At 58.2% G+C, this 21,267-nt stretch overlaps 1 protein-coding gene across 1 annotated transcript; it reads left to right on the plus strand.

The window, feature by feature from the left end:
- The first annotated feature begins 38 nt into the window (after positions 1 to 38).
- Positions 39 to 20,055, plus strand: ADAMTS8 (ADAM metallopeptidase with thrombospondin type 1 motif 8). Its single transcript, XM_038535561.1, has 9 exons — positions 39 to 770; positions 8,210 to 8,449; positions 9,438 to 9,573; positions 10,205 to 10,372; positions 11,257 to 11,558; positions 14,029 to 14,212; positions 16,642 to 16,814; positions 16,920 to 17,095; positions 18,865 to 20,055. Exons 1-9 carry the CDS (start codon positions 39 to 41, stop codon positions 19,433 to 19,435), a joined length of 2,682 nt encoding a protein of 893 aa, XP_038391489.1. The 3' UTR covers positions 19,436 to 20,055.
- Positions 20,056 to 21,267: the final 1,212 nt, after the last annotated feature.

A 21,267-nucleotide genomic window follows, 5' to 3' on the forward strand; every position in this document is an offset into this window, starting at 1 on the left:
GCACCTGCCCGGCCGGGCCGCGCGCCCCCGGAGCCCCCATGCCCCGCGCCGCCCCCCGGTGGCCGCCGCCGCCGCTGCTGCTGCTGCTGCTGCTGCTGCCGCCGCCGCCGCCGCCCGCCCGCGGCGCCCCGGCCCGGCCCGGCGCTCGGGGCCCGGCCTCGGCGCTGGTGCAGCCCACGCGGTTGCCGGGCAGCGGCGCGGGCGAGCTCGCGCTCCACCTGTCCGCCTTCGGCCGGCGCTTCGTGCTGCGCCTGGCGCCCGACGCCAGCTTCCTGGCGCCCCGGCTGCGCATCGAGCGCCTGGGGGGCGGGGGGCGCGGGCGCGCGGCGGGGGCCGGGGCGGGGGCCGGGGCGGGGGCCGGGGCGGGGGCCGGGGCCGGGGCCGGGGGCGGCCCGGGGCTGCGCCGCTGCTTCTTCTCGGGCACCGTGGACGGCGCGCCCGGGTCGCTGGCGGCCGTCAGCCTGTGCGGGGGCCTGAGCGGCTCGTTCCTGCTGCGCGGCGAGGAGTTCACCATCCAGCCGCAGGGCGCGGGGCGCTCGCTGCTCCGGCCGCACCGCCTGCAGCGCTGGGGGCCCCCCGGGCGGGCGGAGGACGCGGAGGACGCGGAGGACGGGGAGCGGGACGACGAGGCCGCGCCGGGCGCCAGCGAGCCGCCCCCACCCCTGGGCGCCACCGGCAGAGCCAAGCGCTTCGTGTCCGAGGCTCGCTTCGTGGAGACGCTGCTGGTGGCCGATGCGTCCATGGCCGCCTTCTACGGAGCCGACCTGCAGGTAGGCGCGCTCGGCCCCAGGCCCCCCACCCTCCCCCGGAGCCTCCAAACTCCCCCCCACACACACCCCCGCGTCCAGCTCCTCCGACTACAGGAGGCGACCCCAAGCAGCCAGCCGAGGTTGGCCTCCCCTAACCTCGGCCCCCTCCCCTGCCCACCCCGGGCTGCCCCCTCCCCCAGGCCCTGCACTCTAGGGTGGAGGCCCGCACCCGCTGAATCTCCTTCGGGGCTTGGCACACTGGGCTCAAAGTGGGCTCCGAACCCCACCCCCTCCTCCGCGGGGCACCTGCCTCTCCCCCACAGAGGTGGACACTCTGGAAGAGCATCCATTTCTCAGCCCTCTGCTGTCTCCAGACCTGAGAGATGCTCCCCCCCCATCCACACACCCGCCCCCCAGCCCCGAGGGTCAGCGGGGACCAAGGATGTGTCTGTTTCATCCCCTCCGGGACCACAACTGGGGCTGCCAGGAGTAAAAGATGTTGTTGGGAGGGAGTTGAACCTGGAACCTCTGCACGCCCAGCTGGTTCTGATCAAGGGGCAGGGGCTACCTTGCCAACCTGGCACGCAGCCCCGGCGGATCCTGGCAGTGCCAGCATCAGCACAGAAAGGGAGGGGAACAGAATTTCTGCCTGGGGGCTCAGCCTGGGAAACTGAAGTTTCAGTGGAAAAGGGAGGGGAGACGGGAGTGGGGCAGCGAACTCCTCCAGTTACTGTTCCTGCGTGGTCCGCCCCAGACGCGGCCCTCTGCTGAGCCTGGGCAGGAAAATAGAGCTCGGGGGACAGCTCCTGTCGCCAGACCGTGTCTAACTAGATTCAGAGGTGGTGCCGAGGAGGACCGCAGCAGGAGGAGCCTGTGTCCCCCTGCGCCCAACACCTCCCCCAGCGACAGGGAGGGGGCAGTGCCAGGGCTCCTGGAGAGCACCGTCCTCCCTCTTCCCGGGGAGCACAAACCCAGAGGTGCGCTAGGTAGAGAAGACTTGACCTGCCACAGGTCATAGATGCCTGCCGCAGGGATCCTGGCCACTGCCGCCCCTCGGGTAATGCTTTTTTTTTTCAACAATGACCACCTTGGCTAGCGACCCTGTTCTAGGCTCAGCCTAGGTCCGGCTGTTGGGGGTACCAGTGCTTCCGCGTCACCTGCGCAGAACAGTCTAGATGATGCACGGCATCTTTATGACTCTGCCATCACCGGGAAATGCATCTAGGTGGAAGCATGAGGAGAGTGGGGGGGGGGGGGGGGTCAGAGGTCCGCGTGGCTGCTTCTCTGGCTCCCGCAGGAACAGGCTCCTCGGCACACTGTTGTCGTACCCGCCTTTCTCAGAACTCAGTAAGGCAGCTTTGAGCCATCACTGTGGTCTTGCCAGTGGGTGGTTTGGGGGCAGTGATGATTGAGTGTCTGCTTCCCTGACTACCCTGAGAGCAGGGGGAGGCATCAGCAGACTCCTCTGACTCCCCTTCCCCAAGCAAGGCCTCAAGGGGGTGGCTGGCGGGGCTTCTCCCACTGTTAGGCACGTTAGGACCACCACGCCTCGCTACCAGGGGGCTCTACCGGAGAGAGGCGGGACTACAGTCGTTGCAAACCCAGAGCTGAGACGCTTGGGTCCCTCCCCGTGCGTGCATGGACCGGTGTCTGAACATCTGCCTAGGAACCAGGAGGTAGGAAAGACCACAAGACCACAGAAGAGCAGCAGAAAGAGTAATTACTTTTCAGGCTTCAGAGCCAAAATGTTTTCTCTGGCACCCTCCTACCATCCAGCTCTCCCAGCCCATCACGTAGTTACTTAAGATCCTGGGTATTTGCCTGAAGGATGTATTTGGCTGGGCTGGGTCTTCACAGAGACACCTGGAAGGGCTTGCGCCCTTACAGATCTCTGGCCAGGTGACCGGTGCATGCTTGTCCCCTCCCCTCCCCCTCCACATATGCCATTTCTGGACCATTCACACACACTGTGCGGCCAGCCAGCCTATGTGGGTCAGAAGAGCACATCAGACCCTGTGTAGGCTGAGGTCCTCTCCCTAGGGTACCTACTTCCAGGGCTTAACACCTGAAGGAAAAGTGCTCTCTCAGCTGGATCAGCTGCATCACCCCCCACCTTGGTCTCATTATGTCACACCCCATTTACACCCTTGCTGTCACCATGCTGGGATGGGGCATGAGGCACGGCTGCTTCTATGACCTCCCGCTGACCCCTCTGCTTCGACTGCTCACCAGCTGTGGAGATGCCACAGGATCGACTTGAACTTCTCAGCTCAGTCCCCTGGGCTTCCTAAACAGGTCCATGAGCTCAGCCAAGACCAGAATGAATGTCAAGTTCCAGTTCCCCAAGACCTTGCCTGCCCAGACCTTCTCCTCAAAATAGAACCCAGTTCTTTAAAGCAGCTCTCCAAGGAGTCTCCTGGAGACTTCATTCAGGCAGACGGAAGGCACTTTGGGGTGTTTTAACAACCAGGGGTGTAAAGTAAGGAGGAAGAGACTTTGCCCCCCCCCCCTTGAGGGCTTGCATTTCCTCATCTGTGAAGCCAGATACCTGGGCTACTAGGTCATCAGGATTCATGTAAGCATCAATGAAGCTGCTTCTTGATGAGGCTTCTAGAGAGTTCGGCGCTCCTTGGGGAAGCCACCCTCTGAGTTTGTGCAGTTTGCACAGTGGTTTGCATGCATCACCTCAGCAAAGAAACCTGTGAGAGAGGCAGAGGAAGACGGTGCAGCTCACAAGGGAATCTGTGACTTTCTCCAGGTCACACAGCTAGTGAACGGCCGGGCTGGGTCACGGCCCAAGTCTCCTGAACCCGAGGGCAGTGTCGTTTTTATTGTGCGGGGAGGCTTTTTAGCACGAGGAGGGTCTGTGACTCTGTGGCTCTGCTTACCCCCCTACGCTTGTCTGTCTTGTGGGAAGGGGTCATTGAATCCAACAGTTCAAAGATGCCCGGCCAAGGTGGGAGGCCCTATCCTGGGAAGAAACCGCCTCCAAGGCCAAGAGAAAGAATTAGCCACGCTCGAGGCGGGTCACACTGGGAAGCGACAATGAAGTTTTCCAGAACTCTGTACACTTGAGTTCACTTAATCCCTTGACAGAAGGGGCCCCTGCCTCCCACCTTCTTATCTGGTTTCAGAGTTAATGCGCTCAGACAAAGGGGGCTTTCTGAAAGGAAGGACCACCTCGGAAGAGGCCATTAACTCTGTCTGCATCCGGCTGCCGCTCGCTCGGATGCCTGGATGGACCTGCAGCGGGACAGCAGTGAGTGGGGGGCTGAGCTGTGCCCCACGCTCACACCCGAAATCCGTCCTGCCGGTGTCTCCGCTGCCAGCTGAGCTCTGAATTCTTTGCTCAGCAGAGAGGGTCCTAGGAGGGCACTCCTCGTTTCCGGAGGAGACCAGAGGATTCCCGGGATGTCCGGCTACCACCAAGTGATTTCAGGAAAGGGTTCCACCACAGCCAGCCCATCCTCCCTTCCCCATATCCTCTGGGAAAGTGACTCCCACAAGCCCTGATGCTAAAGGGAGCACATTCCCCAGTGTGCCCAGCGCCGTCCCGGTTGGGGCCTGTTCTGGCATGATTATTAAGAGCATCGTCTTCACGCTCAAAAGCGTCCTGGTTTGGATAATAGCAGAAGCAGACACATGGCCCACTCCCTCTGTCGCTGCCTATGTCCCTGTGGGAGAAAGACAAGTGTCATATCCCCGGAAGTTGTGTTTCCCTCTTGGCAAGAGAATGAGTCTTTCCCGTCTCTCTTCTCTGCTCCCGTCAGAATCAACGACACGAAGCTCTTCCCGAAGAAAATGCCTCAATATGCAAAGGTCTTTGGTTTGCTGCTTCTGCCTCCCGGGGAAAAACAATGCCAGGGGAAGGCTTGTTCGCTGGCGTGCTTTGGGTCTGTTTTGGCTATGCCTTAGCTGTCCTTGTAGGAGCAGGGATAGGTGGCAGTCGGTGTGGTGACGGAGCGCGTAGTCCCTGAAGGGTAATCGAAATGAGTTGGGTGTCCCGGAGCAAGTTCCCAGGTTCCCTGTGTCTCGATTCCTGGAAGAGTTACACCAATGTCCCGGCACTGCCTTGAGGACACAGTAAAATACGGAAAGCGCCTGACCCAGCTCCTGGCACATAGTAGGTGCTCAACAAAGCGTCGGGAATACCAGCGTCGCCTTGGGCAGTGGTGTCGGTCAGAGTCGGAGGGCAGTGTGGTCACAGGCCCTCCCAGCCCACCGCCAGGTTAGCTCCGCTGTCCCGCAGGGAGGCCTTCCTTTCCAGAATGCTCGGCGCAGGGTGTTCGAGCGTGGCCCCCTTGGGTCGGGTAAGTGCTGGTACCTTCCGAGAGCTCACACTGTCCCTGGCTGTTTGGGGAACAAGGAGAGATGAAGGACGTCAGTGCAGGAGCCTCTCTTCTCTCCACTTGCTTCCTTACCCTCCTTTGCTTCTCACCTCAGGCCCTAGAGACACCCCCCCCCCCCAGTACGAAAAGGATGGCACCAGTTGCTGAGGCCAGAAGGTGTCCGTGTCGCCTCTCTTCCTCTCCTTGCCCTCCCAGGCGAGCTGCAGGGCGAAGCGATGGGACCCACGCGTGAAGAGCAAAGGAGCAAGGCAGGGGTGACGCTGAGCAGAAGGAGCTGCTGGAAGTGCGTGTGGCCCGGGCCCAGACTCCCACCTCCCACCGCAGTTGGCTCCTGCTCCACGGGTGCTCTGGGGGACGGATCTCCTTAGTTGTCTCACGAAGAATCCAAGAGGCCTGTGTCGCAGCCTACTGGCCAGGGCATTTCCTTCTCTTCTTTTCATGTGGCCTCAGGGGCACCGGTAGAGAAGGAGACCCCCTTTAAAAAGTGCCGTGTCTTTTCCTAGTGAGAATGAAGGGCAAGCAGTCCCTGAGTCATTCGAGAGCAGGGTTGTTTGACCGCCCCTGGCCGCGCTGCTCAACAGCCCTGGCGTGGTCGTTGGAGGTTGTCTGCTGGGCCGGGGCCCCACTCCCCCAGGGGCGCCTTCTCGCTCACCTCCTTCAGCAAGCAGCCCACACCTGTGTGAGGCCCAGAGTGAGCGGTGGGCTGAGCCGGCGGGCCCTCCCTTCGACCGGCCCCTGCGCCCTCTCTCTGTGGCCCTGGAAGTCGGGCCTGGCCTTGTAGCCCGGGTCCCCGCAGAGAACGGAGCTCACGGCCTCAGGGCCCCCTGGGGTCCCCACCAGGTCCTTCCCCCCGGGGAACCATAGGAGGTACTGCGAACGTCAGGCATTCCTGCCATGTGTCCCTGGAGGAGCAAACAGCGGGATTGGCAGGGCCTCCCACCCCCAAAACCTCAGCGAGACGAGACAAGAGGGCAGGTGAGCAGGACCAGGATTTGGGATCTTAATAGAAACACTGGACCGCACGGTCCTTGCAGCAATCTTGCCATGGAAATTATCTTATGAAATAGCAACCAGAAGGACATCCAAATGCTCTCAAGTCATGCTTTGTGCAGAAATGTACGCCTGTGTGCCTTGATAACACGTGCCTGGGGACGCGGCCCGTGCGCGGTCCCCTCAGCCACACGGCCCCAGAGCCTCTGCCCGATCCGGTCAGCCTGGGACCCCAGACCTTCGGGACCGCTGCCGCCGAGCAGCTGGCATCTCTTACTTTAACACCTTCTCGGCTCAACATCGTCTCCCCCCGCCCCCGGTTTTGAGATTGTGAAATTGGGACTCAAAGGGACGAAGTCTTGTGCGGAGAGTTGCGGGTTGCCTCTGAAGAAATGCCAGGACTTGGTCCCTGGCCCATCAGATTGGACCCTTCCTAGGGCAAGAGAGCAGGAGACTCGGCCTGACCCTGGAAGCAGTGAGGGCCTGGCCAGGAGCTCCCAGCCCTCAGCCCTCACCCCCAGTTGCATAATGATGTGATTGCTTCTTTCCCTCAGGAATCCAGCTCCGGGAGCAAGCGCCAAGTTTCAGCTTTGCTGATAAGATGTTTACATCAGCCTAAACATAGCGAGAGTGCTTGACACGCTAAGGAACCTGCCAACCCCTGTTTGTAGGGCTTACAAAATACCTGGCTCCTTGCCTGCGAGGTGAACAGACCAATCCCATTCACAAATAATAGGATTCGTCTGGAACCCCCACACGTGGCCTCAACCGGCGGAGAGTCCCTCGTTAGCCTTTCGCCCTCTTTTCCCCTCCTTCCACTCCTACCTTCCAGAGCACAGGAGAGAAAAGAAAAGAAAAGCTTAGGGGAGCTGGTGTCCCAGGGAACGGGGCGCAGGGCGAGTGAACGGCAGCTCAGCTGGCCACACTCCCGGCTGAAGGCCTGCGTGCCTCTGCCCCTTTCTCGGCTGCAAAGAATCCAAGAGGTCTCACTGCTCGAGGTCCCTGAGGCAGGAGAGTGAGCTCCATCTGGCCGCCTCCGAAGCCTTGGGACAAGCTGGCAGCCCAGGGCCAGGACGGAGGCCGGGCAGTGATGCGAACTCCCTCCGCTGGCCTGGGCAAAACTGGAAGCAGGTGTGATCCTCAGCGCCTGGGCCTCGTTAGGCCCACTGACCCCCCTCAAGCCCCTGGGGTCAACCTTTCGGGGCTGTCCGGACACCCAGCAGTCAGGCACTTGGGAAACCTAACGTGAAGGGTGTAGGCCTCAGGGACAGACGTGCCTGGGCCGGTGTCCCGGCCTTGGGAGCTGTGTGACCACAGATCATTTAACTTGTGCGAACCTCTGTTCCCTGCTTTGTTAAGCCCCGGATGACAATGCCCACTTCACAGGGTTCGTATGAGGACTTAATGAGGTGTGGCCCTGGCCGACAGGTGCAGCCTGGCTACTAGGAGCGATGACTGGGACGATTCCAGAGTCGACTGTGCCCATCCTGGAGAGTCCACGTTACCCCAGCAGGCCCCGGGAAAACGCTCAATGCGTTCTACTGACCTTGAAGGCTCAAATAATTGCTTCTGGGCTGAGCACTGAGAGGGAATGGGATTGGCTGGCAGGGAAGCGATTGGTGTCACGTTAAGGCAGAGTCGCCAGTGCAGCCCCCACGGAACTTTCTGGGGATGATGGAAACGTCCCGTTCGCTCAGTTTAATACAGAAGCCTGGAGCTATAGGTGGCTATATTGAAATATAGCCAGTGCGACAGAGGAACTGTAATTTTAATTTTATTGAATTTTAACTAACCTAGATTTGCACAGGCCCACGCAGCTGGTCAAGATGTTAAATGCACGGGCTTTGGAGCCAGGCCACCTGGGTTCAAGTGCTCGCTGTACACTCATTAGCTTTGTGATCCTGGGCCAGCTACTGAGCCTCGATTTCTTGTATGTAAAACCAAGGGAAATAATGCCAGGACCTCTGGGTTTTTGTGCGTCTCCAGCAAGATGCTGGATATCCAGGGCTCAGCACCAAGCCTGGCACCGGGGACCCACATCCAGGGGTGTCGGCAGTGGGCGGCAGGCCCCGGGCCCAGAGACGTAACCCTGCCCTCTCCCTGCTGCCTGCTTCCCGACAGAACCACATCCTGACGCTCATGTCCGTGGCAGCCCGAATCTACAAGCACCCCAGCATCAGAAACTCCATCAACCTGATGGTCGTCAAAGTCCTGATCGTGGAAGATGAGAAGTGGGGCCCCGAGGTGTCCGACAACGGTGGCCTTACCCTGCGCAACTTCTGCAACTGGCAGCGGCGCTTCAACCAGCCCAGCGACCGGCACCCAGAACACTTCGACACGGCCATTCTGCTCACCAGACAGGTCTGTGGGCGGTGGGATGGGCGGGTCAAAGGGGGGGGCCTGGGCCTCCCCAAACATGGGCTGGGGCTCCCCGCTGGCCCCAGCTGGACGCCAGGAGCCTTGTGTGTGGAAGGACGAGGAGGGGGTCATGGGACAAGTGTGAGGTATTTGCAAGGGAAGGAGAGGAATCTCGTAAGGGCTCTTCTCCAAAAGTTTGTGACCAGCTGTCTGCTGAGGTCATAGCGGAGGAAGTGGGCTCAGACGGCCCAGCAAAAGAGCTGCAGTTGGAATGAAGACAGGAGGGCCCTCTGCAATGACTGTTAAACCTAGCGGCAGGTAACCGGGGGGACCCTCAGGGTTCCTCCAAATCGGGAAGCCCGCCCTCCCGTCTGGGACAATTGAAACAGACAGCTGCCCGGTGGCTAGAAAGCCCAATAACGTGTGCCAGGCCCTCTTGACGCCTTGGGTCCTCACGACAATCCCACAGAGCCGCCTTTTACGACTGGGGAAACTGAGGCACCGATTGGTCACACGGCGGTAGCGCCCATAGGCAAGCCTAGGCAGTCTTGCTGCAGGGTCAGTGCTCGCAACCGCTGTGCCATCCGGCCTCCCCAAACCAGCCGTGGGACATGCCAACTCTAGGACACGAAGTCCCAGCCAGCCCCCAGTGTAGGGTCGCACCAATGTAGAAAAGGAAACGGGCTTCCTCACACAGGGGCCGTTGTGAAGAAATAGGGCCTTTGGCTTAAAATTTTTCCTTTCGGGGGTACCTGGGTGGCACAGCTGGTTAAGGATCCAACTCTTGATTCGCTCCTGGGTCATCTTGGGGTTGTGAGATGGAGTCCCGTGTTGGGCTGCGTGCTGGGCACAGAGTCTGCTTGAGATTCTCTCTCTCCCCCTCCCTCAATCTCCCCCCCTCCCAAAAAAAATGTCCCTCAACTCAGGAGAAGCAGAAATAGGAAGACTATCTGTTCTGTGTTCTCATGCCCTCACTCTCTCCGCCAAGCAGAACTTCTGCGGGAAGGAGGGCATGTGTGATACCCTGGGTGTGGCGGACATTGGCACGATCTGTGACCCCAACAAGAGCTGCTCTGTGATCGAGGATGAGGGGCTCCAGGCGGCCTACACCCTGGCCCATGAGCTAGGTAAGACGTGCCATGCCAGGCGCACTGTGCTGTGTCAGAGGGCACTGCCTTCCACGTCCAGGCCGGCCCGGCGTCTGCGGCGTACGTGGCTCTCACGTTTGGCCTGGTTCGACCCAGAATGTTGACAGAGTGATCCTGTGCAGAGAGATCGTGCGCTTTCTCCATCCCCTCCCTGGGCATGAGGCCATAATATTAAAATAGTGTCTCGGACCGTCGCCCGGGGTCACCAGGAAAATGCCAAAAATGCAACAAAGGCTCGGGTGAAGATGCTTTGCCCAAGCTCGGCGGTAGCAGTAGGAGCTCTGGGGAGAGCCGTGTGAGGAGAGTGCTGAGTGGGCGAGCGGGTCGCTGAGGTGCGCGTGATCTAGGGCAGGCTGGGGCAGAAAGCAGAGGCCCCCAGCGTTCCCCGGAAAGCTTTCCGCCAGAGAAAGGCCCAGAGTGCGGCCCGAAACCAGAATGTTTAAGGAGGAAGGGGGCGGCCGTGCCCGTGAGTCGCTGGTGAAGGCTTGGCCCTCTGTCGGCGGAGGGTGGCGGCCTCGAGAGGCCGGGTGGGGGCCCTGGGGGGGGACGGGCCGGGCCGGAGGGCAGTAGAGGCCGGGGGGGGGTGGACCTCAGGTCTCTCTCACCCCAGGGCACGTCCTCAGCATGCCCCACGACGACTCCAAGCCCTGCGCACGGCTCTTCGGGCCCATGGGCAAGCACCACATGATGGCACCCCTCTTCGTCCACCTCAACAAGACGCTGCCCTGGTCTCCCTGCAGTGCCATGTACCTCACGGAACTTCTGGACGGCGGGCACGGTAGGTGTCGCGCGGGCTGCTCCTGGCTCCTTCCCGGGCGGCCGCCGGCGCTGGAGGCCTGCTGGGCCCCCCCAGGCTTGCTACGCCGCCTCGGCGCCGGGGCCCCTTCTGGCTGAGGTCCCCCAAGCATCAGAGACGTTGAGGCTGGGACAGCGGGCAGAGGGGTGTCCCTCGCGCCTCCTGAGCCGGCTGCCGGGCTCAGGTAGACGGTGAGTCCCGGGGCCAGTAGAATTAGCCTGAGAAGGCGCCAGTGGAGGAGGGAGGTCAACAGAGCTTGAAGGAATGGAAGACTGTGGAACAGAGGAGAGAAGAGAGCGCCCGGCCTGGAGAGGTAGACCATGTGGGAGCTCGAAACGGCAAAGAGGCAGCGAGGAGGTGGGCGAGCAGCAAGGGCCGGGCAGGATGGGGCGTGCTGGGCTAACACAGCTGGACTGACTCAGGAAAGCAGTGAAAATGCAATTGATTCTCCCCGTGATCGAAGCAGACAGGGACACCTATGATACAAAAATCACAGATCATCCAAAATCCGTCCTCTGGCGTTATTTTGCGTGCCACCGTCTTTGAAAGCCCATTCCCATCCCCAAGTATATGTGACGTCGACTAGTGTCACAGTTAGCTGGCATCCCCCGGGCACACGCTGAGCGGATAGAAGATATTCTGGATAATGATCCCAACAACCAAAATTCAGTCCTAATAAAATTTTACCTACTGCTAGTCCAGAATGGGATAAGCTCGTATGGATGAGACGGTCAAAGACACCACGATGGCGGGGCCCCCCAGCCCACCGGTAGGAATTCAAGTGTGATGCGGGAGGCCGCCGGGGAGCTGAGAGAGGGAAACCCCTGCTCCTCATTCTTGTTCCTCTGCTTTCCTCCATTTCTCAGGAGACTGTCTCCTGGACGCCCCCACCTCGGCCCTGCCCCTCCCGACAGACCTGCCAGGCCGCATGCCCCTCTACGAGCTGGACCAGCAGTGCAAGCAGATCTTCGGGCTGGGTTTCCGCCACTGCCCCAACACCTCCACGCAGGACATCTGCGCCCAGCTCTGGTGCCACTCGGATGGCGCCGAGCCCCTTTGCCACACGAAGAACGGCAGCCTGCCGTGGGCTGATGGGACGCCCTGTGGGCCTGGGCGCCTCTGCTCAGATGGCAGCTGTCTGCCTGAGGAGGAAGTGGACAGGCCCAAGGTGAGGGACGGCCATTCGGGGGTGTGGGAGGACGGGGTGGGGAGGGCTGTTTGCAAAGAGGAAGCCACACTTGAGAGCCATGAATTAAGAGACTTTGGGCCTGGCTGCAACTATGACTTGTAAGTAAAATCATTCATCTTTTAACAAACAGAGCAAAGCATATTTACCCAAACTCAAGAGGAGCCCTTCCAGGCTGTACTCATAGCAGATGGATGACGCCACCAGTGCGCAGGGCATTTTGGAAAGTCCTCCTTTGGAACTGCTTTGGAGGTGACCCGAAGGCTTGTGGGGCTAGGTGATAGGTGTGCAGGCTCCAGCACAAGGCCCAGCACATGGCCACTCGCTAAAAGGAGGCCCCCGTGAATCCCGTTATAAGCTAGATAGAGTGACAGCAGGAGATCTGAGAGCTGAGGGAAAAGGATTCGTAGCCTACCCACGTTGGAGTGCGCTCCTCTCTAGAGGTCAGGAGAGTGGGATTCATTGTGGGAATTCCATACCCACGAGGGGAGAAGGGATCGAAGCTGTCTCTGAGCAGGCAGAGAAAACTTGGCCTGGGACAGAGTAAACTTACAAGAAACACCAAAGCAATGCCAGCGAGGGTTTTCAAATGATTCGCTTCTTTGCCCTGCTTCCAAACTGTGAGGCTGCTCACATTTCTCTTACTGCGAGTCACCGAGCCCTGCCTATGAAACAGCATCCGCCGAGTTTCACAGCCTGGTCCAGGCCCAGCTCCGAGTCACCAGGGTGGCCTGGGCACTCGCGCCTACAGGGCTGTCCCCACGGGCGTGTCCTCTGCCCTGATCCTGTCCTCAGGATCCTGCTCGGGCCAGGTGAGCCACCCCCTTCCTAAGCTTGAACCGGGGCAGGATCTTCAGGCCCTTGTCATCCCCCCCTACCCCCACCCCTGCTTCAGACACTGAGCTGCTCTCCTACATCCTGGCCCCCTCACCCCCCAAAGCACATGCCTCACAAGTTACTGAGAGAAGGGGAGGAGAGAGAAGGGGAAGGCACGGGGTCTGTCCAACATTCCCCAGCACCAGAGCCAAGCTCAATGCGGGGAGAGTCTGACATGGAATTATCATGGGATGATGTTCATCATCTGTTTTTAAGGGTAAGAAAAAACAGGTCATAAAACACTGTATGTAAAAAAAAAAATCACATCTTTATGATTATTCAGAACAACAGTGTGACAGGTTATTGCTGAAAATCACATCAGGGATTTTATTTGCATAGTCGGGTTTTTTTAAGTGTTTTTCTTTTTTATACTTTTCTGCATTTTTCCTTTTTTATATAAGCAAATATTACCTCTGTCATTTTTTAAAAATTATTTCTCTTTTGAAAACCATATGAACCCATCAAGAGCAAAGCTTTGTTCTCCTAGGTTGATTGTAAGGATGGAAGCAACTCTGATTTTTCTCCCAGGCCTTGGAGTGGTACCATTGGAAATTGTAGCTGGTAGACCAATAGCAAGAGCTCCCAGCAGTTATTCCTTTGAACCAAGACTTCTCAACCTCACACTAGAGACATTTGGGGCTGCATTAAGGCTTGGTTGTGAGGATCTATCTTCTTCATTGTTGGATACTCATTGGATGCTTGTTGGGTGCTAATTGTTGGATGCTCATTCTTGGGTATTCATCATTGTATGCTCACTGTTGGATGCTCATTCTTGGGTATTCATCATTGGGTGCTCACTGTTGGATGCTCATTCTTGGGTATTCATCATTGGGTGCTCACTGTTGGATGCTCATTCTTGGGTATTCATCATTGGGTGCTCACTGTTGGATGCTCATTCTTGGGTATTCATCATTGGGTGCTCACTGTTGGATGCTCATTCTTGGGTATTCATCATTGGGTGCTCACTGTTGGATGCTCATTCTTGGGTATTCATCATTGGGTGCTCACTGTTGGATGCTCATTCTTGGGTATTCATCGTTGGGTGCTCACTGTTGGATGCTCATTCTTGGGTATTCATCGTTGGGTGCTCATTGTTGGAATCTCATTGTTGGATGCTCGTTGTTGAATGCTCTGCAGCACCCCAACCTCTACCCACTAGAGGCCAGCAGCATATGCCCTCCCCAGTTGTGACAACCAAACTGTCTTCAAATATTGCCACATGTCCCTAGAGGATAAAATTGCTCCTGATGGAAAACTGCTATATCAGACCCAACCTTATTCACATTAAACGTTGTTTCATTCAGCAACTAATATCGAGCACCTTGCTATTGGCAAGGCACTGTTTTAGACACCAGGGTGAAAGAGTGAACAAGTCCAACACAGCCTCTATGTTCAAGAATCCAAGAGCCAAGCAAGCCACACAATAGTTAACAAATGGTTAGGGCAGTTTACTGAACACGTCCCACCAGGATGAGCATGACTAGGTGAGGAGGTCAGGACCAGGGACCTCTGTGACCCGGAGAGCTCAGGCCTCCCCGCCTCTGCTCCTGACTCAGTGTGGCCTTGTGTGTTGCAGGCTGTGGTGGACGGAGGCTGGGCCCCATGGGGACCCTGGGGAGAATGTTCCCGGACCTGCGGAGGCGGAGTACAGTTTTCACACCGTGAATGCACGGACCCTGAGCCTCAGAACGGAGGGAGATACTGCCTGGGTCGGAGAGCCAAGTATCAATCTTGCCACACGGAGGAATGCCCCCCTGATGGTAATGACCACTGACAGCCACTGCTGTTGTCACTGCAGCAGAGCCCAGGACAAGAAGTAGGGTGGCTGTCCCGGGAGGCGGAGCCTTCCTGTGATCCAGACATAAATAGACTCTGCAAGGCACCAAGTGGTAGGGCAAAGCCTAGCAGCCCCGAGACAGCTCTCATTGTGCTAGGAGAGTGAGCGAAGTCAAGGAACCAAACCGCCCCAATCTTCCACGACGTGGATATAGAGACTGTCATTCCCAACCAAACCTATCAGGGAGTCGGGGGGAGCTCTGAAGAGGGGCGAGCGTCTAGGATAATAATCCTCCTGGAGGCATCTGAACCCTCGTCTGTGTGCAGAATAGAAGTGTTTTCCAAAGCAAGTGTCAGAGCCAAACCTCCACTGTCTCTCCAGCCAACATTCAGCCCGGGGTGGAGGGAGGGTTTCTGAATCTGATTCTAATGCACATTCCTTCTGAGAAGAGTTGCCCATCTTCGCCTGAGGCCGTGGTAACTGCCTGATGGAACCTCACCAGGCAGCAGCACCGCCCCTACCTCCCCTTGGCATATATTCCTGCCCCCTAGCACCCGCTAGGAAGCACACACATTAGCTCGGAGGCGGCAGGGGTAGCAGCAGAGCTGGTGAGAGGGAATCATTAGACGTTTTTCCCCACTGTCCCATCCAATTCCCCTTTGTGCAGCTCCAGGAAATATTGGCAGGCAGCAAAAGACAAGCAGAGTTTTAAGAGAGATGCATCCAAGTGCAAAGACACACTGACATTGGGTTGGTGTCTAATGAGGGAATCTGTAGGCTTTGCAGTTTTGCAAGACAAGAAGGACCAGCAATAGCATGCAGCCCTGGAAACTTCGCCCTGGAATCATGAGGATTCGCCTGGCAAATGGGGCAAAGAGAGAAACAGAGAGAGGAGGGGATGGAGATAAGGCACGAGGTGGACAGTATGATTTCTGTTGCACGGGGACCTGCCTCTCAATCAACAAGTGGTTTTCAGTGCCTCCCGTGTGGCTTGAACTAGACTGGACGTTAGAAATGCCATTGTGCAAACGCACAAAGCACGCTCTCTGTCCTCAAAGAACTTGCAGTCTAGTTAGAGATCCACACGCCTTTTACAAAGCAATTAAAGCCTAATCTCTGAGGCTCAGATCTCAGGTTTATGGAGAATTCAGAGGAGGGAAAAGCCTGGGCTGGTCAGAAGCTTCACAGGGACTTAGGGCTGAGCAAGGCCTGGAGGATGGAGATGGTGATGAGGTGTGGGAGGACGTGTGCCAGTGCGGTGACGGGGAGGCCTGGGAGCAGCTGGGATTCACTCGGGTGGAGTCAACCAGCATGCTAGCATTTCAAGGCTACACAACAAAGGTTTATGAGATTGAAATGGTATCTGGAGGTCCTCCTGCTGGCTGTCCCATCAGGTCGCCCGGGGAAGCTTGTTAAAAAGGGGCCCAGGCCCCTCAGATGTGTTGAATCCGAATCTCAGGAGTAGAGCATGGCCATGTGTGCTCTGAAAAGTCTCTGCGGGCCATTCAGGGATGCAGCTAGGTGGAGAACCTCAGTAGTAAGAGCAGGTTTAATCTCAGGATTGTGAAGGGAAAAAAAAAAAAAAACATGTCTTACTTCTGACAGATTGTTCTGGAAGCAGCAGGCAGCAGGATGGGAGAGGAGGCTGTGCACTAGGTCTCGCATGAAACCGAGAGGCCCCGGGCTGGTGGGAGGTGGACTCAGATGGCGAGAGGGGGAAGGAGACACTGAAAATCACAGACTGTCCTGAATAGAGTGTAGGACTTAACGACAGGTTGGAAATAGTAGAAGGAGATGCTCAGGTGTTCAGCGGATCCCAGGTGCTGGGCTCACAGCAGACTGCGGGGGTACCACCAGAGGAAAACTAAACCAGTCACTGCAGGAGCCGTCTGGGGTTGGGTCTTTGCTGAGCTGGAGGCTATCACACTGCTACAAATGGAGGGGCCCTGGAGACACCCAGAATTATAGCAGGCGAGGCATAGGGGCAGGTTCAGAACTAGAGACGTAGACCTGAGAGTCTTCGGCCACACGTTCAAGGTCACCAAGAAAGTCAAAACAGAGCACAATTAACTGGGGGCCCGAGAACATGCTCCATGGATCAGTGAAGCTTAATTGTCCCGTGTTCCTACTAAGTTCATTCATCTGTTAGAATTGGTTTCTTCCCCAGATGGAAAGGCTGTTCTTCCCAGAAAGCCCAGCTTGAGGCTGCACAGTCCTTTCCTTGCCACATGGACCTCAGTCGGGCGTGTCTAGGAATGTTGAGCCCAGACACAGGCCCACACTGGACCTGTGTCCTGGGATTGGGTCAAAACCAGGAAGAAGAAAGGGGCCCTAAATCCCAGCCTTTCGGCCGCAGAGCCCTCCCCCTACGACCAGGCATGTTAACTGCGAGCCGTTTCTTGCTCTTTGTAGGGAAAAGCTTCCGGGAGCAGCAGTGTGAGAAGTACAATGCCTACAACTACACTGACATGGATGGGACCCTCCTACAGTGGGTCCCCAAGTACGCGGGGGTATCCCCCCGGGACCGCTGCAAGCTGTTCTGCAGAGCCCGGGGAAGGAGTGAATTCAAAGTGTTCGAGGCCAAGGTGAGAATCCTTCCGGAGCTGAGAACCAGGGGTGAGGGGGGAAGGCCACCGGCTTCGCCTCGGGGCGCCCCAGGCCCACTGTTACCTCCCGCTTCCCTGCTGCAGGTGATCGATGGCACCCTGTGTGGGCCGGAGACTCTGGCCATCTGCGTCCGTGGCCAGTGCGTCAAGGCTGGCTGTGACCACGTGGTGGACTCGCCTAGGAAGCTGGACAAATGTGGGGTGTGTGGGGGCAAAGGCAATTCGTGCAGGAAGGTGTCTGGTTCCCTCAACCCCTCCAGGTGAGTCTTGCCCAGAGTTGTGTTGCCTAGGTTCTAGAAGGGTGGAACGGGCTCCAGGATCACATGGGCCTAAGCGAGAATTGTGGCAGCCACTTATCACCCGGGCGGCTGGCCCAAACTCCTGAGCTCTAGCTTCCTGGTAAAGCGTAGGGAGTCCCTCGATCTCAGAAGCATCCTAATGAGTCATGAGACGGGCAGGACACTTGGCACAAGGTCTGACCCGTAGAGAGGACAGTGCACGGGGCAGCCAGACGCCTGAGGGTCGCAGTGGATCAGCTCTGAGTCCCCCAGCAGCAGAGCCACGCCGAGCAACCAGGGCCTCTGCGGGAAAGCGGCTCTTCCAGGCCTGTTTTGGGAAGGACATCTCACCCTTCACCTGACGATGCCATCCCTTCTGCAGGTGGATCTTTCAAAAGGGGGGGGGTGCAAAGAGGAGGGTCTTGCCGGCCTTAGCGCTTTCAGGAAGCTGAGCACCCTGGACACTGTCTCACATCTCAAAGCCATGTGGTCCCACAACTAGTACTGACCTGCTTTCATTTCTCTTCTTAAGTGCTTTCATTTCTGTGGCCTCATGTGATTCCTGAAATAAGTCCTTCAGGTGGCCAATACCGTTATCCCCCATTTTCAGATGAAGAAACGAAGGCGCAGGAAGATGGCATGAACTTCCTGAGGTCACACGGGGGGTTAATGACAGCCAGCAAGAGAACCCGGGTGTCTCAGTCCCTGGGCTGTTTCTTTCCTGCCAGGGAGAGGAAGGGCAAGGCCGTAGGTCACGTGGCCACACTGGGTCCCTCTCTGTGTCCCACTGTCTCTCCCATCGTCAGGCTCGGAGAGCAGAACCAGCCCCCAGCAGACAGCGTGGCAGTCTTCAAATTTAAACTCAAAGGGTTTAGAAAAAAGGAGCATGTGGTGTGGGATAGTCAGACACTCGGGCATTAGTCGTACGTGGCGGTGGATGCGTTCCACGCCGCCCTAGCCTGAGCGCCGCCTGCGTGGGCAGAAGGCAAGAGGAGCCTGTCTGTCCTGGATCTTTCTTTCCCCCCAGCCCATGCGACCCAGACACTATTGCCCCAGAAGGAAGGCTCAGCACGAAGGTTTCTCCATCCCACATAAAGCCCTAGACCCACGGTAGAGTGGAAACCTGTTCCCCAGACAGCACGCTGTCGCGTCAGAGGCTCACAGCTCCTGCTGTCTGGACGCACCGGGAGGAAGGCAGCTGGCAGCAGCTTTTATCACCCCGGCTCCTGCCCTGGGGCCATGGTCACCTAATACTAGGGACTGACTGGCTCTGAGAGGTGGCGTGAGATGTCCATTCTGGTCGGGTCCCGGGGCTGGGGTACGGAACAGATTTTTCCGCACGGGTTTGAGCTCGGGGTGTGGAAGCGGCCGCGCAAAGTCTGATTCCACTGCAAGGGGCCAAAGGTGCTTGGGCTCTCGCCGGAGCCACGAGCTGCCAGGTTTGGCAGCAGCGATGCACGATGCAGCTCTGCAGACCCTTCTGGGACGCCCCCCCCGCCCCGTGCCAGTGTGCAGACGCCCCCATCCAAACTCCACTCGTTTGAAGCGCAGTTCCCAGGCAAAGCACAAAGCCCTGCGAATCCCGACGTACCAAACATTCGTGTCGGCCTCGGCAGCTCATTTCTTGGGAACCCCGGGGACTCCTAGCGCTCTGTGGCGGCGCAGCCTGGCGGCCTCCTGGGGCGCTGACCTCCTGGGGCGCTGGGCTGGGTGGCCGTGGTCCTCAGTGTGTCTTTCTGCTCCTGTCCCAGTTATGGCTACAATGACATTGTCACCATCCCAGCCGGCGCCACTAACATCGACGTGAAGCAGCGGAGCCACCCAGGGATCCAGAACGATGGCAACTACCTGGCCCTGAAGACCGCTGACGGGCAGTACCTGCTCAACGGCAACCTGGCCATCTCGGCCATCGAACAGGACATCCTGCTGAAGGGGACCATCCTTAAATACAGTGGTTCCATCGCCACCCTGGAGCGGCTGCAGAGCTTCCGGCCCCTGCCCGAGCCCCTGACCGTGCAGCTCCTGACGGTCCCCGGCGAGCCCTTTCCCCCCAAAGTCAAGTACACCTTCTTCGTGCCCAATGACGTGAACTTCAGCATGCAGAGCGGCAAGGAGAGGGCAACCACCAACGTCATCCAGCCCCTGCTCACGGCGCAGTGGGTGCTGGGCGACTGGTCTGAGTGCTCCAGCAGCTGCGGAGCCGGCCGGCAGCGGCGCACCGTGGAGTGCCGGGACCCCCACGGCCAGGCCTCCACCGCCTGCAGCGAGGCTCTGAAGCCCGAGGACGCCAAGCCCTGCGGAAGCCAGCCGTGCCCGCCGTGAGCCGGTGGGGCGGGGCCGGGCTCGTGCTCGTGGACTGGGGCGCGGGGGTGCCCACCAGGGCAGCCCCTCTGGCGGCCCTACCTGTGCAGGTGGCACGGCCCTCCCCAGGCCCGCCGTCGCCGCAGCCGCTCCAGGTTGGCGTGAACCCGCGATGGGGAGAGGGGATGCGGGCAGCAGGTCCCGAAGTCCACCCTGTGGCGGGTTGGGCCCCGCGCGGGCTCAGGTGGGGGGCAGAGGTTAAAAGATGCACGTACTGGCCCAAACAGGAGACGCCGCCTGTTTGCAAAGGACTAGCAGAGTTAAGTGAAAAAAAAATTTTTTTTTCCTATTTGGTTTCCCCGATAAATAATCTACCTCAGAGGGGAAAAAAATGAGTACAAGAGAGGTACGGAGTGGGGTGGGGGGAGGACGGTGAACGCCAGAGCTCGTAGCTGCGCCCCCCGCTGTCTTCCGAAAGGCCCGGACTGTCTTCAGTATTAAAATCCATCGCCTAAAGGGCTGCAGAGTCGCAGGACGGTGGGGAGCCGCGGCTTCTCAGGCTTCCACCTGCAGAGGTGGATGGATTTCAAGTATTTATGCAAATGTGTCTCTGAACTAAAGTGTGATCTTGTGCCAAAGCAGTGGTCTGGTGTGGTTCAGTATTCCTCTGGAAAGGACAGAGGCTGAAACTACGTCCGCTGACCCTGAACACACACAGGGGAGCGGGCACCGTGCCTCAGTTTCTCAGGCCTTCCTCCCGCTGCATCTGGCTCACTTAGGCAACTCTTCATTATAATCTAGACCAGTGGATTCTCAAACTCGAGTGGGCTTTAGGATCATCTAGAGGGACTCTAGAAACGCTGGGCCCTACCCCGAGAGTTCTGATTCAGTGGGTCATGGGCGGGGGGGAGTTGGTTAGGGAAGGGGAGAAACCGAGAATCTGCATTTCTAGCGAGTTCCCAGGCCATGTGGAGCCTGCCAGTTTGAGAACCGCTGCTCTAGAGGAAATACCCGTCTCGGAGGTAACGGCGGCTTAGGGGATGCCTCTGGGCTCATTATTCTTGAAGAAGACTCTCCCATTCCACTCTGCAAACACCCTCATCCTCCCTGTGATATACCAACCAGCCCGAGATCCCAGGGTCCCTTAGGACCTGAGGAATGCCCGAACCGCATCTAAGCACCATCATCCCAATGACCTCAGCTCCTTCTCTCCACATCAGAATTGATCCCTACCTCACAACCCTTCTGGCCCCAACAACTTGCGACGGTCCCACTCACCACTTTTTATTGAGAAAGAGAGAAAAAAAATATGCGTGCATATGTGCGTGTGTGAATAGGGGATGGTGGTGGAGGGGTGCGGCGGGAGGAGCAGAGGGAGAAGCAGAGAGAGACTCTTGAGCAGACTCCAGGGCAGCATCTAAGGCGGGGCTCTGGCTCACGACCCTGAGATCGTGACCTGAGCCGAAATCAAGAGTCAGGTGCTGAACCAACCGAGCCCCCGGGGCGCCCCCCTCAGCCCTTTCCACACAGATCTGCATTCCCCACCTGCCCCCTGAAACCTACCTGCGGGCCCCCAACATCCCATCTTCCACTCCGTGTCTCCCCACCTCTTCCCGGCTCAGTCTTCCGCACGGTCTAGTGTAGAGGGAACCTAGTCCTTGGTCACAAATGGGTGAGATGATCAAGAAACGACATCCTAGTGAAAAGCAGGAACATAGTATAAATTTGCATCTTCCCTTTCTGGTCACTGTTGACCCCTTTGTCCTGCGCCTTCACTTTCTCTCAAGACTCCTTCAAATAACGGGGGATCTGGGCAGAGGGCACGCTACCCGCTACCCGGAGCCCTGGCGTGA

This window comes from Canis lupus, chromosome 5, assembly GCF_011100685.1.
Source record: "Canis lupus familiaris isolate Mischka breed German Shepherd chromosome 5, alternate assembly UU_Cfam_GSD_1.0, whole genome shotgun sequence".
In the NCBI taxonomy this organism is placed as follows: Eukaryota; Metazoa; Chordata; class Mammalia; order Carnivora; family Canidae; genus Canis; species Canis lupus.